The sequence below is a fragment of the Coregonus clupeaformis genome, unplaced genomic scaffold (genome assembly GCF_020615455.1).
Source record: "Coregonus clupeaformis isolate EN_2021a unplaced genomic scaffold, ASM2061545v1 scaf0139, whole genome shotgun sequence".
Taxonomy (NCBI): domain Eukaryota; kingdom Metazoa; phylum Chordata; class Actinopteri; order Salmoniformes; family Salmonidae; genus Coregonus; species Coregonus clupeaformis.
In genome coordinates, this window is record NW_025533594.1 from 118,834 (window position 1) to 143,721 (window position 24,888).

The following is a 24,888-nucleotide window of genomic DNA, read 5'->3' on the forward strand; positions in this document are numbered from 1 at the left end:
GGATGTTCAAAGTTTCAGATATTTTTTTTAACCCAACCCTGATCTGTACTTCTCCACAACTTTGTCCCTGACCTGTTTGGAGAGCTCCTTGGTCTTCATGGTGCCGCTTGCTCGGTGGTGCCCCTTGCTTAGTGGTGTTGCAGACTCTGGGGCTTTTCAGAACAGGTGTATATATAGTGAGATCATGTGACAGATCATGTGATACTTAGATTCCACACAGGTGGACTTTATTTAACTAATTATGTGACTTCTGAAGGTAATTGGTTGCACCAGATCTTATTTAGGGGCTTCATAGCAAAGGGGGTGAATACATATGCACGCACCACTTTTCCGTTATTAGAATTTCTTGAAACAAGTTATTTTTTTAATTTCACCAATTTGGTCTAATTTGTGTATGTCCATTTGATGAAATCCAAACAAAAATTGATTAAAATTTCAGGTTGTAATGCAACAAAATAGGAAAACGCCAAGGGTGATGAATACATTTGCAAGGCACTGTAGCAAATAAGCAATTACATTTTTTCATGACCAAATTCAACTCTCTTTCATTGACCTCCAGTCAAAGATTCATCGCTTGGTGAGTGAAAAAAACTCAAAAAATGCCACCTGTTATTCCTCTGGTTTCACCATTTCCTCGCTGCTGCAGTCCACTGCAAGTTTGTCCAGTTGCTCTTCATCAACTGCATCTTGCAGCCAGCGCCTGCATTGAGGGAGGCTTCAATCATTAGCATTTTTGTTCGACCCACACAAATGTGACCTAAGAATTTACTCAAACAGGAAGCAACGTTGCCATCATTCATGTATACAGTGGATATGTACATATGAATGTGATATTTGAGGCTCTCTCACCAATTGATAGTACACTGTACACACATACAGTATATTTACAGTTTGAGTTGTGATACACATGGAGATGTTTATTTCTACGTTACAAAGAAAACTTGTATAAAGAATGGCAACACTGCCATGTTGACACATTAGTGTCGGCTGTCGCAGATGCACCTCCCTGACTTTACTCCTCGACTTTCATCTGCAGTCGGTTGCTTCAGCCTTACCACTCAAACAAGCCCATTAGAGAGGGCCATGTAGAATAGACTAGTAAAACCTATCTACAGAAAGTTGCAGAGCTGTAAAATACAGTGGACTGGTCCATATTGGTGTGAGACTTACTTAATTGACACAGCACAGGCTCAAATACATCATATACATGTTTTTATCTATACAATTCTAGAGTATCAAATACAAAAATATAAAAATTCCACATGTGAATGAAATTCTCTTTTCACCATTTGGATCCTTTCCAAATATTGTTTCAAACAGAGGGTGAATGATATTACATGAAGGATTACAATATATTGTTCAAATCCGAGGAGGCTGGTTGGAGGAGCTAGAGGAGGACGTCTCATTGTAATGGTTGGGATGGAATCAATGGAATGGTACCAAAAACATCAAACACATGGAATCAGTGGTAACACTTTACTTGACACGGTCATAATCATGTCATAATATGTCATAACAGCTGACATAACTTGTCATAACCTGTCAAAATATAGTCATAACACTGTCATGTCCCATATATTTACACCTGTTGTGACATATATTTCGTTATTGTATGGCTGGTTATGACACCTACAGAAGAGTGTCAAAACCTACATTTATTCAAATTATTGTTTTTCCCTGCCAAGAAGTTTCCTTTTGTTTGAACGTTTATTTCTTAAATCCTTTGTTGTTGTTGTAATACATTCTTAACAGTCATGTTTTTTTCCTAATATTTTAAATAACTTTCATGAAGCTTTATGACCATTCGGTGTCACTTTACTTGGACTAAGTAACTACACTTCATAACAGTGTCAAGAAGCATTATGACCATCCTGTGTCACTAGACATACAATTCTAGATACCCAAAGCAACAGGCAGGCAAAGGTAAGGATGTCTTTAAAGTTACTATTACAAGACACAAGCCTGAACCACGTTCTTGTTGCATGTTTTTATATAACAAATGGGGGTTATTTCCAAATTTACTTTCATTAAGCTTTATGACCATTCTGTGTCACTTTACTTGGACTAAGAAAATACACTTTATGACAGTGTAAAGAAGCATTAAGACAATCATAATCGTTTAAGCCAGATAGGCCTGTTTCAACACCAAATATAGGAGAAAATCACTCCAAGGCTGAAGCTGAAAACATGATTTACAAGAAATCCCCTGACTGAACAGAAAGGATCTCAATGACCTACGTTTTATCATGCAGAGGAGAGCATGGTCGAGTTCCTGTCCGAAAAGATGCGAAGGCATTGCATTGCATCAACCAATGGTTGCGTGCCACATCATCCAGATGGCAGTATCACATAAAAATAATAATAATATGCCATTTAGCAGACGCTTTTATCCAAAGCAACTTACAGTCATGCGTGCATAAATTTTTGTGTATGGGTGGTCCCGGGGATCGAACCCACTACCTTGGCGTTACAAGCGCCGTGCTCTACCAGCTGAGCTACAGAGGACCACATGATGTGGTTAGCTGATATATTAAAAACCTATCCATGCATTCTAAGAGCTGACGTTAGTCAGCATGCGTCAGCAATGTAGTCAGGGCATTAAGGGTGACCAATCACGTCTTGCAGTCCAGCTAGGCATACGCCCCATATTGCTATAAAACGGCGGCTGCATCTCCACTTGTAAACAAAGGATTTGATACCCAACTCAGCAGGCAGGCAAAGGTAAGGACGTCTATAAAGTATGACAAAGTTTAATATCTCTGAAACCTTTGGAAAGACTGCAAATGTAATTTATTTTATACAAAGCCTTCTTTAATATGTTTATTGTAACGAGAGTAATTAATGGATATGTGTCATTTGTAAATAAAGGCATTATGGTGTAGGCATTATGATGTAGTCATTATGATGTAGTCATTGTGATGTAGGCATTATGATGTAAACATTATGGTGTAGGCATTATGATGTAGGCATAGTGATGTAGTCATTATGATGTAGGCATTATGGAGTAGGAATTATGATGTAGTCATTATGATGTAGGCATTATGATGTAAACATTATGATGTAGGCATTATGATGTAGGCATTATGATGTAGGTGTTATGATGTAGGCATTATGGTGTAGGCATTATGATATAGGCATTATGATGTAGGCATTATGATGTAGTCGTTATGATGTAGGCATAATGCTGTATGCATTATTATATGGGCGTTTTGATGTAGGCGTTATGATATAGGCATTATGATGTAGGCATTATGATATAGAAGTTATGATGTAGGCGTTATGATTCAGGCATTATGATGTAGCCATTATGATACTGGCATTATGATGTAGTCGTTATGATGTAGGTGTTATGATGTAGGCGTTATGATGTAGGCATTATGATGTAGGCATTATGATGTAGGCGTTATGATGTAGGCATAATGGTGTAGGCATTATGATGTAGGCATTATGATGTAGGCGTTATGATGTAGGAGTTATGATGTAGGCATTATGGTGTAGGTGTTATGATGTAGGCGTTATAATGTAGGCGTTATGATGTAGGTATTATGATTTAGGCATTATGGTGTAGGCATTATGATGTAGGCATTATGATGTAGTCGTTATGATGTAGGCGTTATGATGTAGTCGTTATGATGTAGGAATTATGATGTAGGCTTTATGATGTAGGCTTTATGATGTAGGCATTATGATGTAGACATTATGATGTAGGCGTTATGATGTAGGCATTATGATGTAGGCATTATGGTGTAGGCATTATGATGTAGGCGTTATGATGTAGTCGTTATGATGTAGACATTATGATATAGGGGTTATGATGTAGGCGTTATGATACTGGCATTATGATATAGGAGTTATGATGTAGGAATTATGATGTAAACATTATGATACAGGCATTATAATGCAGGCATTATACTGTAAGCATTATGCACATTCCTAAAACATTACTAATATGGACTTAAATACTTAATACACATTCTGCGCTTAATTTTAATGCCTGCACTATAAAAGTAGCATCCTTAATTGAAAGAATAACAAAGCATCCTCCCTACCCGTTTCCCTAAAAACTAAGGGATGGGGCTGGAGAAACGTATCCCCTTTCATTCATAGACAGAGCTATGGATGGACTGATTTCAAATGTATAGTTGTAACTTTGACGAGGACTGAGTATACGAACTGGCAGGACACAGACGCAGGAATTAAGAAGGTCAAGGTTTACTTAACATTTACAAAGAGAAATAACAAAGATAGAGTACATGACACGAAGCTAAACAATCACACACAACATCATCCAGAACAGTCCAGGACTAAATAGGGGTGGTGATGAGATGATGAGGTGCAGGTGAGTTGGAGGTGATTAGGGTGTGTTGGGTTTCCATTCCGGTGTTGCCGAGGTGGTGCACTCAGACCGGTGGCTTAGTAGACCAGCGAATCAGAGCGCCGGAGGAGAACAGTAACCATGTTTTGAGTCTATACAGTGTTTGTTCAGATTTACGTTGTTTACAAACATTGGTGTAAAACAAGCCTAGGCCTAGATTCAATCAGATCAAGCCTTAACCTGCGATAGCCAACACTACACCTGCATCGATTATGTTTTGGCGGTGTCAGAGGTGTAACTGTTGGAGCTGTCAAATGGTGAGCAGCTGCTCTTGTGATCATTGTCAGGAAGCCACACCCACGTGTTAGAAGTTCAGAAGGATAAAGTGTCGGCTATATAAGAATTCTGCAGTGGTGGAAAAAGTACTCAATTGTCATACTCAAGTAAAAGTGAAAGTCACCCAGTAAAATGCTAAAAGTCTAAAACTATTTGGTTTTAAACATGCTTAAGTATCAAAAGTAAATGGAATTGCTAAAATGTACTTAAGTATCAAAAGCATAAATCATTTCAAATTCCTTATATTAAGCAAACCAGAGGGCACAATTTCCTTGTTTTTTTGTATTGATGGATAGCCAGGGGCACACTCCAAGACTCAGACATAATTTACAAATGAAGCATTTGTGTTTAGTGAGTCCGCCAGATCAGAGGCAGTAGGGATGACCAGGGATGTTCTCTTGATAAGTGTGTGAATTGGACAATTTTCCTGGCTAAATGTAACAAGTATTTTGGATGTCAGGGAAAATGTATGGAGTAAAAAGTACATTATTTTCTTTAGGAATGTAGTGAAGTAAAAGTTGTCAAAATAAATAGTAAAGTAAAGTACAGATACCCCAAAAAAACTACGTAAGTATTACTTTAATGTATTTTTACTTAAATACTTTACAGTGCCGGAATTATGACAGTCAAATTGAAAATCATGAAACGAAATAATGAGGATTTATTATTCAGCCTAATCGAGATGTACATTACATCTCACATTTCAGTGTTTGAACATGTAAACTAGGCTGCATGGGATTGCTCTTAATGTGACTCAGTGTAGCCAATGGCAATGCCCGCTTTAGTAATATGCAGTGTTATGATACTGGTGGTTTGTCGACACTGATTAGTTGTACCGACGCGCTCGGATAAAGAACAACAAGAAAACGGGAGATGTGGAATTATTTATGCGATCCCCTGTTAATGTGACTTAGTATTTGTCCAATTGTAATGCAGCAAAGACTAATTACATTTGTGCATCTGCATATCGGCCCACCTCACGTATTTGTTAAATCAAAACAGAAATCATATAAACTTTTGGAATGAAACCTCTAGCCATAGTTGAACATGTCAGTCAAACTGTATGTACTTTGCTCTATTTATCAGTCTTCATATTGTCACATACATTTTCTAATAATATATGTTTTAGACCAAAGCCTTATTGTTACTAAAAGTACATTATTATGCACAAACAGACAAGTGTCAACTTTCACCAGCAGGCGAATCTACACTACAATAAATGTTGATTGGGACGGAGACTCAGAGAATCAGTTTGTTCCAGAGCGGTTGCTGTTCATGTCTGCTGTACTGTGTAGGTTGTGTAGTTCAAGTGTTCCACCAGCAGGGAACGCTATTTTGCATTATTGTGCATAGCAATAAGCATCACCAATACATCACAGTTCAAACTTACAGTGTCTGTTGTAGTAGGTTTTACCTGTCTGTAGACTGCCGTGCATTTTCAAGGAACCACAAACATATGCCCCTCATCTACAATTGGCCTAAAAGGTATTCACAACTTGATCACGACATGAAGCAATATAGGCCTATTTCAGCACAGGATGGGCAGAGGAACATCAGTCCGTCCACAGGATCAACTTGGTTTTAGGTATAAACAAAATGTGGAGGTGTGATCAGTGTGTTGTCAGAAAGTCTATTCTGAATATTGTCTTCTTAGTTCGTTCCTTAGTCCCAGATACACTTTATATACAAAAGTATGTGGACACCCCTTAAAATTAGTGGATTCGGCTATTTCAGCCATACTTGTTGCTGACAGGTGTATAAAATTGAGCACACAGCCATGCAATCTCCATAGACAAACACTGGCAGTAAAATGGCTTTACTGAAGATCTCAGTGACTTTCAATGTGACATCGTCATATGATAACACCTTTCCAACAAGTCAGTTTGTCAAATTTCTGCCCTGCTAGAGCTGCCCCGGTCAACTGTGAGTGCTGTTATTGTGAAGTGTAAACATCTAGGAGCAAGAACGGCTCAGCCACAAAGTGGTATGCTACACAAGCTCACAGAACGGGACTGTCCTCGGTTGCAACACTCACCACCGAGTTCCAAACTGCCTCTGGAAGCAACATCAGCACAATAACTATTCGTCGGGAACTTCATGAAATTGGGTTTCCATGGCCAAGCAGCCGCACACGAGCCTAAAATCACAGTGCGCAATCCAAAGCGTCGGCTGGAGTGGTGTAAAGCTCGCCGCCATTGGACTCTGGAGCAATGGAAACGCGTTCTCTGGAGTGACGAATCACTAAATATTAATCTGGGTTTGGCGGATGCCAGGAGAACACTACCTGCCCCAATACATAGTGCCAACTGTAAAGTTGGGTGCATGAGGAATAATGGTCTGGGGCTGTTTTTCATGGTTCGGGCTAGGCCCTTTAGTTCCAGTGAAGGGAAATATTCGCTACAACGTACAATAACATTTTAGACGATTCTGTGCTTCCAACTTTGTGGCAACTGTTTGGGGAAGGCCCTTTCCTGTTTCAGCATGACAAACCGAGGTCCAAACAGAAATGATTTGTCGAGATCAGTGTGGAAGAACTTGACTGGCCATAATATGGACTTGGTCTTTTACCAAATATGACTATCTTCTGTATACATGATTCCATACTGTATGTGTTATTTCATAGTGTTGATGTCTTCACTATTATTCTACAATGTAGAAAATAGTACAAATAAAGAAAAACCCTTGAATGAGTAGGTTGTGTCCAAACTTTTGACTGGTACTGTGCATATATACATAGGATCTTACTCAGGTGTACATTATATGTAGTGTTTTCAATATATTGTTTGTTAAACTTTGAAATCAATGGTTTTTGTTTGGCATATATTTGAAACAAAGTCAAAGCGTAATTCTGTGACCGTGGAATTGCCCCACTGGAAATGACTTCCATATACTCCAAGTCTTTTTCCACTTACCACAAAACTGTGAGGTTATATCACAACCTGTGAATGTGTGGAAGCCTGACAAAGCCAAACTCTTGTGCATTCCAAGCCTCTCGTAGATGGTGTCGATGCAAATCTCCTGGTAGTTTTTTCTCATACCAAAAGCAACCCACAGCTTTATGGATGGATAATCCTTGTTAAGATAGAAGATCAGACCAGCAAGGAGGACAATGATGTCCTCATCCACTGTTTGAATGACAATGGTCTGTGCAACGTTTTGAAGGGCATCTTTAAGATGAGGTCATACACGTGTGTGTGCCTCTTCATGGTCACATTCCAGCATTGATGTCAGAGAGCCCTTTGAGAACACAGGCTCAGTTGTAACATAGATCTCTTTTCCATCTTCAGATTCATTGGCACACATCTTCTGTGTCGAGATTTTGAAAAGCTCCTGTTTTTAGGATTTCTGAGAAAGTCCGAAAACATACATGGAAAATTGATTGTCTCCCCAACTTTCTTTCGGAAGCATTTTCCTCGCTTGTCTCTTGTTGAATCTTTTAGACAATCTTTGTATGTGTCCAACACAATATTGATTCTATAGCAGCTGTTAAACTGGTGCTCTACCAAAGGCAGTAAGACACTGCTGCCACATTCGCCAAATGTGGAAACTTGGTGGGTAGGCAAGGAATGGACAATGACAGCTCCGTCAATTGTGTCCTTTATTTTTGGCTGTTAACTGTAGATAATTTGATTGTTAATTTGTTTAAAGTTTGAATTTTATATACCAAAAATGTAAGTTTAAGAAGCAATGTGAGTCAGTAAATGTAGCTTTAGTAGCTGTTCTGTAAGATCACACTTCTTTCTACAGATCAACATCACACTTCTCTCTTCAGCTCAACATCACACTTCCAAAATATGACTGGTGAGTACTTAGTCTTCACTTCACTGTATGTAGGCCACAGGACAGAGATGGAAACTGATTTACATTGTTGTAAAAAATATATATTTATGGGTATGCACAAAATAATGACGTTTTATTAAATTATTAATACATCTTAATAAAATGAATGTAGGATTACATGTAGCTTAATTTATATATTTATTTTATTTCATTTATGTAATTGTTAATTTGCTTAAAGTTAATATTCTATAGACCATCAATGTCTAAGAAGCTAAAGACTGAACATGTTCAGTAGCTGTTCTGTAAGATGACTAAACAGACAGAACATCATCATCAGACTTCTTTCTACAGTAACAACATCTCCTTCTTATCCAACAGAACACAATGAGGAGGTCCGGATTGTTCTGGTGGGGAAGACTGGAGCAGGGAAAAGTGCAGCAGGAAACACCATCCTGGGGAGAAAGCCTTTTGAGTCAGTAATGTCATCTAATTATGTGACATCAACATGTGATAAGAAAAGAGGAAAGGTGGGGGGTCAAAGTGTAGCTGTTATCGACACACCAGGCTTGTTTGACACTGAGTTAACACAGGAGGAGGCACTGAACAAGATCACACAGTGCATCTCTTTCTCCGCTCCTGGTCCCCATGTGTTCCTGGTTGTGATTGAGCTGGGAAGATTTACTAAAGAGGAGCAGAAAACTGTGGAGATTATTCAGGACATATTTGGTGTTGAAGCATCAAAATACTCCATGGTTCTCTTCACACATGGAGACGATCTTGTTGATGTAACAATTGAAGACTTCCTGCATGGAAATCCCAAACTGGAAAGTTTAATTGCCAAATGTAATGGGGGATATCATGTCTTCAGTAACAAAGATCAGAATCCCTCTCAGGTCAATGAGCTTCTTAAGAAGATAAACAAGATGGTGAAGGTGAATGGAGGAAGCAATTACACCACTGAGATGTTCCAGGAGGTTGAGAGAGCAATTGAAGAGGAGAAAGAGAGGATCCTGAAAGAGAACAGAGAGAAGAGACTCAGAGAGATGGAAGAACTGAAGAAGAAGTTTGAAGGAGAGCGTTTAAGGGAAGAAGAAGAGAAGCTGAGGAGAAAACAGGAAAGAGAAGCGAGAGACAAAGCTGAAAGATTAAAGAAAGGTGCCATATACGGGGCGGTTGTGGGATTAGTTGGAGGCCCAGTTGGGTCTGCAGTTGGTGCAGCATTGGGAGCTGGAGTGGCAGCTAAAGTAAATGCATGCAGTACTCAATGAGAGTCCGTAGCTAACAGTGCTGTACGTTCTACAAGTTGTTTGACTTTATTATTTCATGCTGAAAGCTTCCTCTATATACACCGAGCATACCAAACATTTGGAACACCATCTTAACATTGAGAACTGATATAGAATATGAGAGTGAAAGTTGGCCTTGTCTTCCCTATCAACCTGGAGAAGGACCTAAATACATTTTAACTGGAACACTTCAGGGCAGCCAAGCTCTTCAGACAAGCCAGAGAACCCTAGAGTTTAACTCATATCTTCTTTCACAATTTACAGGAAAGGATCCTTGGAAACATATTTTAGTCGTCACTACTTACAGCATGAACATAACGATAGATCTGGGTATCACACACTTGACAGCAAAGAATTCTATATTTCCCTGAGTAAAGGTGAAAGTTAAAAGTTTATTTCTCCCTGTCAGGTGGCATAAGCTATATTCTAATGTGAAATTAATTGACAGTTACAGTCACAGCTCCCATTGCTGCCTCAGAAGCATGATGAATGGAGATGAACTATTTAAGCACAAACCATTACTGTTAACTTCATAGATATTTCATGGTCCTAGAAAATAAAGGGTCACTGAAAATTCCTATCAGTTTTTTTTGTTTTCATTATGAAATGAACAAATCATTAAAACGACTTGCATTCATTTTTATGAAGTAAAAAATGAACATAGCCACAGCAAGTAGTAGGGGGTGCTGCATTTTTCTTTTTTATTATTTTCAAGGGGGTGCTGAAAATATATTTTTACCTGTACTGCAGACACATTATCTGTCTGCACTATTAAAGGCCCAGCGCACAACTTTTGTGATTTTTTCAGGCGATCCCCTACTTCACCCGGCTATCAAAATACGTATATTGTTTTGTCAAATTCACTACAGAATATTTTTTACACTGTGGCTGTCACACCCTGGCTCTGGGACTCTATATGTTGAGCCAGGGTGTGTTCATTCTGTGTGTTCATTTTCTATGTTGGGTGTTCTAGGTTGTGTATTCTATGTTGGCCAGAGTGGCTCCCAATCAGAGGCAACGAGTGTCAGCTGTTGTGGGTTGTCTCTGATTGGGAGCCATATTTAAACTTTATGTTTTCCCTTGGGTGTTGTGGGTTTTTGTTCCGTGTCGGTATTGTTAACCGTGGACTTCACGAGTCGTGTTTGGTTAGTACTTTAATTAAATAAAGTCATGTTTGTTTCACACGCTGCGCCTTGGTCTACTCACTCCTACGACGATCGTGACAGAAAAACCCACCAAACAACAACCAAGCAGCGTGTCCAGGAACACACGCAGGAGGTGACGCTGGTGGATGTCCTCCTCGGTTGGGGGCAGATTACCGAGGAGGAGGCCGTCCGGTACCGGAGGGCTATGAAGGGGGAGACCCAGGCAGGAGAGGAGCAGCGGCGTCAGCAGTGCCATCGTCGGACGGACAAGAGGCACCCCCAATAATTTTTTTGGGGGGGGCACACGGCGTGGGCGACTGGGCAGCAGGAAGCTGCCACAGGGTGAAATAGGAGACGAGGAGAGAAGGCCAACGGGTTACGGGAGCCATTGGCGAGAGGAGGGAAGGAAGTCGTAGAGGCACGGCGAGAGGTACTGAGGTGTATTGCCAGTCCGGTCCGGCCCGTTCCTGATCCCCGTTTAAAGCCAGTGGTGTGTGTGCCCAGTACGGTCCGGCCTGTCCCTGCTCCACGCACCAAGCCTACGGTGTGCGTCGACAGCCCAGCCCGGCCTGTCCCTGCTCCACGCACCAAGCCTACGGTGTGCGTCGCCAGCCCGGTCCGGCCTGTTCCTGCCACCCGCACCAAGTCTACGGTGCGCGTCGCCAGCCCGACCCGGCCTGTTCCTGTCACTCGCACCAAACCTACGGTGCGCGTCGACAGCCCAGCCCGGCCTGTTCCCGCTCCACGCACCAAGCCTACGGTGTGCGTCGACAGCCCAGCCCGGCCTGTTCCTGCTCCACGCACCAAACCTACGGTGTGCGTCGCCAGCCCTGTCCGGCCTGTCCCTGCTCCACGCACCAAGCCTACGATGTGCGTCGTCAGCCCTGCCCGGCCTGTTCCTGCTCCACGCACCAAACCTACGGTGTGCGTCGCCAGCCCTGTCCGGCCTGTCCCTGCTCCACGCACCAAGCCTACGGTGTGCGTCGCCAGCCCTGTCCGGCCTGTCCCTGCTCCACGCACCAAGCCTACGGTGTGCGTCGCCAGCCCAGCCCGGCCTGTCCCTGCTCCACGCACCAAGCCTACGGGGTGCGTCGCCAGCCCTGTCCGGCCTGTCCCTGCTCCACGCACCAAGCCTACGGTGTGCGTCGTCAGCCTGGTCCAGCCCGTTCCTGCCACTCGCACCAAGCCAGGGGTGCGAGTCGTCAGCCTGGTCCAGCCCGTTCCTGCCACTCGCACCAAGCCAGGGGTGCGAGTCGTCAGCCTGGTTCAGCCCGTTCCTGCTACTCGCACCAAGCCCGGGGTGCGAGTCGTCAGCCTGGTAAGACCGGTCAGCTGCTCCACAACGGAGCGTAAGCAATCCGCTCCGTCAATGTCCAGTCCAGATCCAGCCAGCGGGGTCAGACCGGACCAGCTCTGGGACTCTATATGTTGAGCCAGGGTGTGTTCATTCTGTGTGTTCATTTTCTATGTTGGGTGTTCTAGGTTGTGTATTCTATGTTGGCCAGAGTGGCTCCCAATCAGAGGCAACGAGTGTCAGCTGTTGCGGGTTGTCTCTGATTGGGAGCCATATTTAAACTTTATGTTTTCCCTTGGGTGTTGTGGGTTTTTGTTCCGTGTCGGTATTGTTAACCGTGGACTTCACGAGTCGTGTTTTGTTAGTACTTTAATTAAATAAAGTCATGTTTGTTTGACACGCTGCGCCTTGGTCTACTCACTCCTACGACGATCGTGACAGTGGCTGTGTGGTTGAGTGTAACAATCCAATGAAAAGTACCATCTTACTGCCCCAGAAGACGGGGGTTCAATTTCCGCTTTCTTCTGTCCCAGTTACACTCCTTCTCTGTCTCCTCCTCTTTCTAATCTGTCTAAATAAAGCACTAAAAAAATTATCCATATCACCTTATCATCAATCAATATTTATACTATAAACCATTTACATTTCTAAACCATTTGAGAGACACAGTCTGCTATTTATTTGTGTGTGTTTTGTTACCACCTTTTACATGCACTGAAACCCCAAAAAAGTTTTTTCACAACTCTCCATTGAAAACACCAATACTCAGATTCAAGACCCACTATGGGTGTTTCAGAGTACTTATATTCTGTTTTAAAACACTTTCTGTGTATCATAACACTTACATTGGGGTTTACATTCAAACACCCTCCAAACACCAGATCTCAGGTTAGGTGCACTACGTTTCATGATTTCATTACACAATCATGGTGTTTTGAGTCTTTCTTGAGGTTTTGAAGAACTGATAGCATGGTTGGGGTCACTTCCTTTTCAATTCCAGTCCATTCAGAAAGTCAACCAAATTCCAATTCCACATTTTCCTAATTGGAAAGCATTGAAGATAATTGGAATTGGATTTCAGTGTACTTCCTGAATTAACTGGAATGGAAATGGAATTGACCCCAACACTGACTGATAGAGAATAAGAGAGTGAAAGTTGACCTTGTCTTCCCTATCAGCCTGGAGAAGGGGGCCTAAAGAGATTTTGACCCTGTGAGACCCAGCGTTGTAGTATTACAATGTTTCCTACATTGCATCCTGTACAGTGGTGTAAAGTACTTAAGTAAAAATACTTGAAAGTACAACTTAAGTAGTTTTTTGGGGTATCTGTACTTTACTTTACTATTTATATTTTTGACTACTTTTACTTTTACTTCACTACATTCCTAAAGAAAATGGTATACTTATTACTTCATACATTTACCTCCATACATGACACCAAAAATTACTCGTTACATTTTGAATGCTTAGCAGGACAGGAAAATAGTCTAATTCACACACTTATCAAGAGAACATTCCTGGTCATCCTTACTGCCTCTTATATGGGGGACTCACTAAACACATGCTTAGTTTGTAAATGACTTTGGAATGATGGAGTGTGCCCCTGTTTATCTGTAACTTAAAAAAATAAGAAGATTGTGCCGTCTGTTTTGCTTAATATATATACACTTTTACTTTTGATACTTAAGTATATTTTAGCAATTACATGTACTTTTGATACTTAAATATATTTAAAACCAAATACTTTTAGACTTTTACTTAAGTAGGATTTTACTGGGTGGCTTTCACTTTTACTGGAGTCATTCTCTAATAAGGTGACACTAAACCGATGTGGATGTGGTGGAGGAGTCAAGCGCAGGAAACAGAGGTTTAGTCCAACAAGACTTTAATAGTCAAAATACCACGAGTAGAAAACCCCGACCTCGAAAATACACGAAGTGGCGAGGGAAAATTACGCACACGCGTAAAACACTAAACATGAAACAAAACGGAATACAAACACGTAGCATCGACAAAGTGGCAACAAAATAACAACACACAAATACCCTAGAGCAAAACAAGGAACTTATAAGACACGTAATCAACACCCAAACAGACACAGGTGTGACAGACAGACAAAAGCAATCAAATACAGAAACATAGAGCGGTGGCAGCTAGTACTCCGGGGACGGCGAACGCCGAAGCCTGCCCGAACCAGGAGGAGGAGCAGTCTCGGCCGAAACCGTGACAGTACCCCCCCCTTGACGCGCGGCCCCAGCCGCGCGCCGACTCCGGCCTCGGGGACGGCCAGGAGGACGCGGACCCGGGCGCGTGGGATGCCCACGGTGAAACTCAGTCAGGAGGGATGGATCGAGTATGTCCCTCCTGGGCACCCAGCACCTTTCCTCCGGACCGTACCCCTCCCACTCCACGAGATACTGGAGACCACTCCTCCGGCGCCTCGAGTCCAAGATGGTCCGGACCCTGTACGCCAGGGCCCCCTCGATGTCCAAAGGGGGCGGAGGGGTCTCTCCTATCTCATCTTCTTGGAGTGGGCCAGCTACCACCGGCCTGAGAAGAGACACATGGAACGAGGGGTTAATATTTTTATACTCAATAGGCAGTTGTAACCTCTAACACACCTCGTTCAATCTTCTCAGGACTTTGAAGGGCCCCACAAACCGCCGACCCAGCTTCCGGCAGGGCAGGCGGAGGGGCAGGTTTCGAGTCGAGAGCCAGACTCGATCTCCCGGTGCGTACACCTGTCCCTCACTGCGGTGGCGATCGGCGCTCGCCTTTTGTTGACGGATGGCACGCTGCAGATGGACATGGGCAGCGTCCACGTCTCCTCCGAGCGCCGAATCCACTCGTCCACCGCAGGGGCCTCGATCTGGCTCTCGTGCCACGGTGCCAGGACCGGCTGATAACCTAAAACACACTGGAAAGGTGTTAAGTTGGTGGAGGAGTGGCGGAGAGAGTTCTGGGCCATCTCTGCCCAGGGGATGAACCTAGACCACTCCTCCGGCCGGTCCCGGCAATAGGACCTCAAAAACCTACCCACATTCTGGTTGACACGTTCCACCTGCCCATTACTCTCTGGGTGGTACCCCGAGCTAAGGCTTACCGAGACCCCCAACCATTCCATGAACGCTCCCCAAACTCTGGAAGTGAACTGGGGACCTCGGTCAGACACAATATCCTCGGGGACACCATAGTGCCGGAACACATGGGTAAATAGGGCCTCAGCGGTTTGTAGGGCAGTAGGGAGACCCGGCATGGGAAGGAGACGACAGGCCTTGGAAAACCGATCCACAACGACCAATATGGTGGTATTCCCCTGGGAGGGGGGTAGGTCTGTTACGAAATCCACCGATAGGTGGGACCATGGTCGTTGTGGAACGGGCAGGGGATGTAGCTTACCCCTGGGCAAATGTCTAGGCGCCTTACACTGGGCACACACCGAGCAGGAGGAGACATAAACCCTCACATCCCTAGCTAACTTTGGCCACCAGTATTTCATGCTAAGACAGTGCACGGTCCGGCCAATACCTGGATGTCCAGAGGAGGGTGATGTATGAGCCCAATAAATAAGACGATCACGGACCTCGAGCGGAACGTACGTCCGCCCCACAGGACACTCGGGGGGAGTAGGGTCGGTACGCAGTGCCCGCTCGATTTCCGCATCGACCTCCCATACCACCGGAGCCACCAAACAAGACTCCGGCAATATGGAAGTAGGCTCGTTGGACCTCTCCTCCGTGTCGTACCGCTCGGGACAGGGTGTCTGCCTTACCATTCTGGGACCCTGGGATGTATGTGATCTTAAAAACAAACCGGGTTAGGAACATATTCCACCTAGCCTGACGAGGGTTCAATCTCCTAGCTGCCCGGATGTACTCCAGGTTACGGTGATCAGTCAGAATGAGGAAAGGGTGTTGAGCCCCCTCAAGCCAATGCCTCCACACCTTTAGGTCTTGGACTACGGCTAACAGCTCCCTGTCCCCAACATCATAGTTGCGCTCCGCCGAGCTGAGCTTCTTAGAGTAGAAAGCACAGGGGCGGAGTTAAAGTGGCGCGCCGGACCGTTGTGACAGGACTGCCCCAATACCGGTCTCGGACGCGTCTACCTCAACCTGGAATGGTAAAGAGGGATCCGGATGCGCCAGCACCGGAGTCGAGGCGAACAGGTTCTTCAGTTTGACAAATGCCCTGTCCGCCTCAGCCGACCACTGCAAACGAACCGGACCCCCCTTTAGCAGGGACGTAATGGGAGCTGCAACCTGTCCAAAACCCTGAATAAACCTCCGGTAGTAATTAGCAAAACCCAAGACCTGCTGCACCTATTTTTCAGTGGTTGGAGTTTGCCAATTACGCACGGCCGATACCCGGTCTACCTCTATCTCCACACCAGACGCGGACAACCGATAACCCAAAAAGGAGACGGACTCCTGGAAGAACAGGCATTTCTCTGCCTTGACATACAAGTCATGCTCCAACAGTCTTCTCAACACTCGGCGCACCTGGGCTACATGCTCGGCTCGAGTAGCAGAGTACACTAGGATGTCGTTGATGTAAACTACTACCCCCTGCCCATGCATGTCCCGGAAAATCTCGTCAACAAAGGATTGGAAGACTGAAGGAGCATTCATTAACCCGTATGGCATGACGAGATACTCGTAATGACCCGAGGTGGTGCTAAATGCTGTCTTCCATTCATCCCCCTCCCTAATGCGCACCAGATTGTACGCGCTCCTAAGATCCAACTTTGTGAAGAACCGCGCTCCGCGTAATGATTCCGTCATCGTCGCAATCAATGGAAGTGGGTAGCTGTATTTAACTGTGATCTGATTGAGACTACGATAATCAATACACGGGCGCAATCCCCCGTCCTTCTTCTTCACAAAGAAGAAACTCGAGGAGACTGGGGAAGTAGAGGACCGTATGTATCCCTGTGCCAAGGACTCGGCTATGTATGTCTCCATAGCCGCTGTTTCCTCTTGAGACAGGGGATACACACGACTCCGTGGAAGAGCCGCTCCTGTTTGGAGATTTATCGCACAGTCCCCCTGTCTATGAGGAAGTAGCCATGTTGCCCTCGATTTGCTAAACACGAGTGCTAAATCCTCATACTCGGGGGGAATGCGCAGTGCGGGCACTTGGTTCGGACTCTCTACCGAGGTCGCCCCTACGGAAACACCTAAACATCTCCCTACACACTGGGCAGACCACTCCATAAGAGCCCTCTGTTGCCACGCTATGGTAGGATCATGGGTGCTTAACAAGGGAAGGCCCAACACCACGGGGTACGCAGGAGAGTCAATCAGATAAAACTGAATGATCTCCTCATGACCCCCCTGCGTCGTCATCGTCAGTGGTGCTGTGACCTCCCTGATCAGGCCCGACCCCAACGGCCGGCTGTCTAATGCGTGGACAGGAAATGGAGCTTCTACCGGCCGAAGGGGAATTCCTAACCTACTACAAAATGCCCGATCAATAAAGTTCCCAGCTGCGCCGGAATCTACTAGCGCCTTATGCTGGGAATGAGGTGCCACCTGTGGAAACCTCACAGGAATACTCATGTGACCAACAGAGAGCTCTGGGTAAGTGGGGCGCCTACTCACCTGAAATGACTCCCCAGTGCGTGGCCTGTTGTCACCTCTCCCAGGAGACCCTCCCCAGCACCTGGCCGCAGTGTGTCCTCTACGACCGCAGGTGGTGCAGGGGATGGCCCCCCTCGGGTTCCCTCTCCTCCTCTCTCTAGCGCCAGCACCCCCGAGCTCCATGGGAATCGGCTCGGAGGTGCTGGAGGGTGGACTGGACGACCCCCACTCGGGACGTCCGCGGGTAGCCAGCAGGGTGTCCAGACGGATGGAAATGTCCACCAACTGGTCAAACGACAGGTTGGTGTCCCTGCAGGCCAGCTCCCGACGAACGTCCTCTCGTAGACTACACCGGTACTGGTCGATGAGGGCCCTCTCATTCCACCCGCATCCGCCGCTAGTGTCCGGAACTCCAGTGCGAACTCCTGTGCGCTCCTCTTCCCCTGTCGGAGGTGGAATAGACGCTCTCCCGCCGCTTTCCCCTGAGGTGGATGAACGAAGACAGCCCTGAAGCGGCGGGAGAACTCCGCGTAGGTGATGGTTGCGGCGTCTATTCCCCTCCATTCGGCGTTGGCCCACTCCAACGCCTTGCCGGAGAGACAGGAGATGAGGGCGGAGACGCTCTCGTATCCCGAGGGCGCCGGGTGTATGGTGGCAAGGTAAAGTTCCACCTGCAGGAGGAATCCCTGACACCCGGCTGCAGAACCGTCATATGCCCTCGGGAGCGAGAGCCGAATGCCACTGGGTTCCGGTGCTGAGAGAGGAGGACTGGCCGTTGGTGATGATATGTTGTAAGGGTCCTTGGCCACCTCTCGATTCACCAATCGGCGCAGATTGTTGGACACCTCATCCATGGCGGTCCCGAGTTGCCGGATCATGGCGTCCTGGAAGTTGATCCGGTCCAGCAGGGATTCGGGTGCCGCCGCTGCTCCTGCTGACTCCATGATGGTGTGTTGTTCTGACACTAAACCGATGTGGATGTGGTGGAGGAGTCAAGCGCAGGAAACAGAGGTTTAGTCCAACAAGACTTTAATAGACTAAATACCACGAGTAGAAAACCCCGACCTCGAAAATACACGAAGTGGCGAGGGAAAATTACGCACACGCGTAAAACACTAAACATGAAACAAAACAGAATACAAACACGTAGCATCAACAAAGTGGCAACAAAATAACAACACACAAATACACTAGAGCAAAACAAGGAACTTATAAGACACGTAATCAACACCCAAACAGACACAGGTGTGACAGACAGACAAAAGCAATCAAATACAGAAACATAGAGCGGTGGCAGCTAGTACTCCGGGGACGGCGAACGCTGAAGCCTGCCCGAACCAGGAGGAGGAGCAGTCTCGGCCGAAACCGTGACATAAGGTATCTTTACTTTTACTCAAGTATGACAATTGGGTACTTTTTCCACCACAAATAAATGCTTTTGATCCATTTTGATGTGATTTTTATAGAATTTCACAGTTTTCTTACTACACATTTTTCCTGAAGCCCAATGTTGCATTTTTGCCATTCACAACTAAAACAAACTGTTAATGCATCCAACTAGTTTGTAGTCACAAGCTTGATGTAGTCATTGCGTGCTAGGAATATGGGACCAAATACTACATTTTTTACTACTTTGGTACACTGTAAGTGACATTTGTCCAAATACTTAGGACATTTTCAAATGGCGGGACGTTGATCTCTAATGTGCTTTCATTTTCTAAACAGTAAATCAGATATGTATGAAAATACCTTCAAATAAAAGGTGACATTCTGTACTGTCACCTCAGATGAAACATTTGATCCCAAATCCCAAATTCTCTAGTACAGAGCCAAATGTAACATTTTAGCATCACTGTCCAAAGACACATAGTGGAGGGTATATAGGTAGACATCTTCAGTAAAGATAAACTAACAATCATTTAGTGCGAGTCAACACAAACGTTATGTGTCAGGGGGCAGGAAGTTGTAATGCAAAGACACATGTTCTATAAAACCACGTGACTCAGAGGAAGCAGCCACTTCAGACTATGCTGCTGTAGTTTCATTAAACTAATGGTGGCATAGAGTTAGGCCTACTTGTGTTTCATTTTGTTAACCTTTGCTTTGTGCTATGCAGTTTGAGGCGTATGAAAATTGCTTTACAAATAAAGGTGTTTGTGTCTGTATTGTCATTAGAACTATTATTATTGACATTGGGCTTTCAATACCCAACCTATAGGCTATAGCAAATGGGGTCACTAGAGGTGTGACTTGTTGAGTAACGATATGTGAAACTAAAGCCAGGCAGACACTACACGTTTTGACTTGAGTGAATCGTTAAACCAGGCAAAAAATGTTTTATTGTATTACAGCCATAACTAGTGGGAAAGGATTTCACTAGATGTATGACAGCTAAGAGAAAGCCTATGGGTGTGTCAGGGGATCGGCACCTGAGAGATCCTATATAAAACAAGTGGGCAGACCCACTCTCACAGTGTATCCTTACAGGAACATATAAACTACAATTACTACTACTATACTGAAGCTCTATTGTATCCTTACAGGAGTATAGAAACTACTACTACTACTACTACTACTACTACTACTACTACTACTACTACTACTAGCAGTAGTCTCACACAGCGTTTGAGACTGACAGATCTTCACTCCAAACATGAACAGCAAAGTTTCTCATTCTGGTGAGTAGCCTTTAGTTTACAAAGATTGGAACTCAAGTCAAGGGTATTGATAATGTTTTGTTATGTGCGTTTTCCTTTGAACTTCATGTACTCTAGAAATATAATGATGTAGAGCAGTGGGGAGCATTATTTTATGTTACCCCAGAAATATAATGATGTAGAGCAGTGGGGAGCATTATTTTATGTTACCCCAGAAATATAATGATATAGAGCAGTGGGGAGCATTATTTTATGTTACCCCAGAAATATAATGATGTAGAGCAGTGGGGAGCATTATTTTATGTTACCCCAGAAATATAATGATGTAGAGCATTGGGGAGCATTTTTTTATGTTACCCCAGAAATATAATGATGTAGAGCAGTGGGGAGCATTATTTTATGTTACTCCACTGCTTACATTTTTTTGTCAAGTGGACAAAAATACTTAACAGTATTAGTTACATTATAATATACAAGTCAGTGGAGCAACTCATTTTTTAAAAGTTGAAACAGATGTTTTATTAATACTTTAGGTAACACTTTATTTGGGATGAGAGATTCTAGTTCTATTAAGTTTAGTATTTTTTTACATTCATACATAACATTATTGTTTTTTTATTATTGTATGGCTGATTGTACATCACTGTTTAAGAGCACTCCCCTCTCTCTCTCTCTCTCTCTCTCTCTCTATCTCTCGCTCTCTTTCATTCTCTTTCTCACTTCCTGTACTGATTCTAAACAGGAACACATGGATTAGACATTTATTTTTGTACTGTGACCTTTAATTGATATATTAACACCAAGAGATTTCTTGGTATTTGATTGGAGTCAGCGTCATCTGGGTTTGGCCAGGGTAGGCCGTCATTGTAAATAAGAATTTGTTCTTAACTGACTTGCCTAGTTAAATAAAGGTTGAATAAATTAAAAATATATATAATCTGTACAGGCGATTCTCACAGACTATTTGCTGCAGACCATGAAGTACTGCTTTGTGTCAAGAAGATGTGTGAAACCGTACTTTTTTGGCCATTACTCAAAATGTGCTGGCAAGCTGTACATGAAGTCTAGACCTCTTAAAAAAGTTACCAAGTGTCCTTGTTATCCAACAGGACTCCAAACGCTGACACAAAAGGAGGAGGTCCGGATTGTTCTGGTGGGGAAGACTGGAGCTGGGAAAAGTGCAGCAGGAAACACCATTGTGGGGACAAGATCTTTCCTATCAAAGTTTTCCTCTATTTCTCTGACAAAATATTGTAAAAAGACTAAAGGGAAGGTGGATGAGCAAAGTGTAGCTGTTATCGACACCCCAGGTTTGTTTGATACTACATTGCCCAATGAGGAGGGACTGAGAAAGATCACTCTGTGCATGTGTCTCTCTGCTCCTGGTCCCCATGTGTTCCTGGTTGTGATCAAGCTGGGAAGATTCACTGAAGAAGAGCAGAAAACTGTGGAGATGATTCAGAAATCCTTTGGTGATGAAGCATCGAAATACACCATGATTCTCTTCACACATGGAGACCTTCTTGATGATGATGATGTAAAAATGGAAGACTTCCTGCTTGAAAATCCAGGTCTGGAAAGTTTACTTTCTCAATGCAATGGGGGATATCATGTCTTTAACAACAAAGATAAGAATCGCTCCCAGGTCACTGAGCTGCTTGAGAAGATAAACAATATGGTGAAGATGAATGGAGGAAGCCATTACACCACTGAGATGTTCCAGGAGGCTGAGAGAGCGATTGAAGAGGAGAAGAACAGGATCCTGAGAGAGGAAGAGGAGAAGATACGCAGAGAGGAGGAGAAACTGAAGGAAGAAAAAATGGAGCAAGAGGCTCGGGAGAAAAAGCTTAAAGAGGAGAATGAGAGGATCCTGAGACAGAATGAAGTGCAGAAACTCAGACATGAGGAGCAACTGAAGAAAATGGAACAAAAGGCTCAGGAGGAAGCGATTAAAGAGGAGAAGAAGAGGATCCAGAGAGAGAAGGAAGAGCAGAAACTCAGGGAGGAGGAACTGAGGAAACTGAACATGGAAAAAGAGGCTAAGGAGAAAGAAATAAAGGAGTTGAGGGAAAAATATGAAAGGGAGGCTAGAGAGAAAGCTGAAGAAAGTAACGGCGTTCTATCTTTTTTGGGTACAGTAGTTAATGCAGTGGGAGAAGCTATTGCAGATGTGGGGAAGGGAGTAGGAAAAGCTACCTGCAGTTTACAATGAACATCAGAAACCTTTCTGTTCTAGAGTCCGAAGCTAAGTCATATTGAATTGAATTGTAATTATAATTGAATTGTATTGCATTGCATTGAATACAGCCACATACAGCTTACACTGTCGTCATTCTAATGTTATAGTCTATAACTGTGGACCCATTGACTTCAATAGATGTATATTCTACAGCTTACATGAAGCTCTATGACATTTAACCTGACTCTGCTGTGTCTGTGATAGTTTCCATTTATGTCAACAGTAAACATTATATAATGATAATAATAAAATATATTACATTCAATGTTTTTAATTTTTTATTAAATGAGGAGATTTTCTTTTAAATAACAGAAATAATCATCATGACAGTTTAATAAAGCTGGTAATTCCCAATGATGCTACTTACAGTAACAACGCTAATCAGAAGAGCCTTGCATATAGAGGAAGGGTTCTAGTAGAAACAGCAGAGTCCCTGTCCAGAAACAACCCCTAACTAGCCCCTTCCTATAGTCACTGGTGGAGATCTGAGAGGAGTGGACAGGTTTAAGCAATATGGTGGAATTCCACCTAGCCTATCAGAGGGCAAGGTGGAGCTATCACTATATTGATTCAACCTATCAAGTCCTCTCAGATCTCTACTAATGTCTAGGGGGAAGGGTTGTTTCTTGACAAGAACAGAGTCACATCCATAATAAATTATTATTTCACCTAGCAACAGACCAACCAACATCCCAGCCAGCAGAAGGGTTTAGTAGTTAGATACATACGTGATTTCAGGGCAGCTTTCATGCATTAGCATTATAAATAAAATATGTTTCAAGAAGCCTTAAAAAGTCTTCATCCATTGCATTACACTCCCTGACTTGGTCGTTCCATGGACATATGGGTCAGTGTTCATACCATTGTCATTATGACATCATCAATATGGGACAGAACAGTGGAATTCTTTGGATGGATGCATACAGTGGTCCAGACTGTAAATCATGCTGTTTAAACAGTGAAGTAATGAAGAGACTCTGGCCAGCACAGTGGAGTGAGACCGGCTACGTCCCAATACTCTGGTTCATCTTTCCTCCTCCCTTCCTACAGATCACTAGCTAGATTAACTGGTTAGAATTGGTTATAAAGGTTAATAGCTATAGCCATATAGTCAAAAACCTTTTTAAATCCCTCATGTCAGTTGATACGAATATGGCCAGGACCTTTTCCTGACCAAGATACCTGAGTAGGAAAACAGTGGGTTATGGGAGGAACACTGAGGTTTGAGGGAAGAAGAAGCACCTTTTTGAATTCAATACAAATCTCAAGCACCACACCCTGTGAAAAATCAGTAGTAGGAATCAAATAGAAAGAGTGTGGAAAGTGAGTGAACAAACCAATGACCCTCTGCAATTATCAAATGGCTCTAGGTCAACAACCAATATATAAGATCTCACATTCTGGTTTCCCATTCAGTTTCTCCCATTATGCTTCTCCCCGACAGGGTCCTCCTCAATCAATCACACACACACACACACACACACACACACACACACACACACACACACACACACACACACACACACACACACGCACGCAAGCACGCGCACAAACACTCACACGACAGTAGAATAAAATCATTCATTCACACACAAAGGCAAGCTGTTTATCCACTTCAGGTAGTAGTAGTAATCATCTTCATCATCAACATCATCATCAGCTCCCCAGTTCCTAATAGTAATAATAAATAGTAATAGCATCACTGAACAGTACCAGTCAAAGTCTCAGTAATGTCACTGGTGTTGTTGTTGTTGGTCAGTCAGCCGACTAGGGGGAGCCCTCCCTAAGTCTGTGCCTCCGGTAGGGGCAGCCCAGGATTGCAAGGAGCGATCGGAGGAGCGAGACCGTTCGCCCCACAACAAAGCAGTCCCTTGGTTGCCATGGCTGCTGATGCGTCACTGACGCCGCCTCCGTTCCGGTAGGTCCACCCTTCAGGCACACGAACGGAAATGACCTCATCTTGCTCAGGTGCAGGGCCAGCAGTGGGGCCCGTGATTGCGGCGCGGTAGCCGCAAGCCCTCCCACCAATCGGACGGCCTACGACTACCATCTCCCTAGCCATTGTTGTTGTTGTCCAAACGGGGGAGAGGAGGGAGGGAAGGAGGGGCGTTGGAGACTGGGTGATCCCAGCTGTTAGGCTGCAGAAACAGGGAGGAAGAGGATGAGGCTGGTGTAGGAGAAGACTCCCTGGTGTAGGGACAGCGCCCTCTAGTGTGTCAGGAGACCTGCTGCAGTCCATAGGCTCCCGCAGAGAAAA

General features: G+C 44.1%; 2 protein-coding genes across 2 annotated transcripts; both read left to right on the forward strand.

The window, feature by feature from the left end:
- Positions 1-2,645: 2,645 nt before the first annotated feature.
- Positions 2,646-22,896, forward strand: LOC121563939 (GTPase IMAP family member 9-like). Its single transcript, XM_041875549.2, has 3 exons — positions 2,646-2,721; positions 20,279-20,413; positions 21,502-22,896. The coding sequence occupies exons 2-3, from the start codon at positions 20,389-20,391 to the stop codon at positions 22,602-22,604; spliced, it is 1,128 nt and encodes a 375-aa protein (XP_041731483.2). The 5' UTR covers positions 2,646-2,721; positions 20,279-20,388; the 3' UTR covers positions 22,605-22,896.
- Positions 8,407-10,049, forward strand: LOC121563938 (GTPase IMAP family member 9-like). The gene is made up of 2 exons (XM_045213684.1): positions 8,407-8,452; positions 8,810-10,049. Exons 1-2 carry the CDS (start codon positions 8,446-8,448, stop codon positions 9,697-9,699), a joined length of 897 nt encoding a protein of 298 aa, XP_045069619.1. The 5' UTR covers positions 8,407-8,445; the 3' UTR covers positions 9,700-10,049.
- Positions 22,897-24,888: the final 1,992 nt, after the last annotated feature.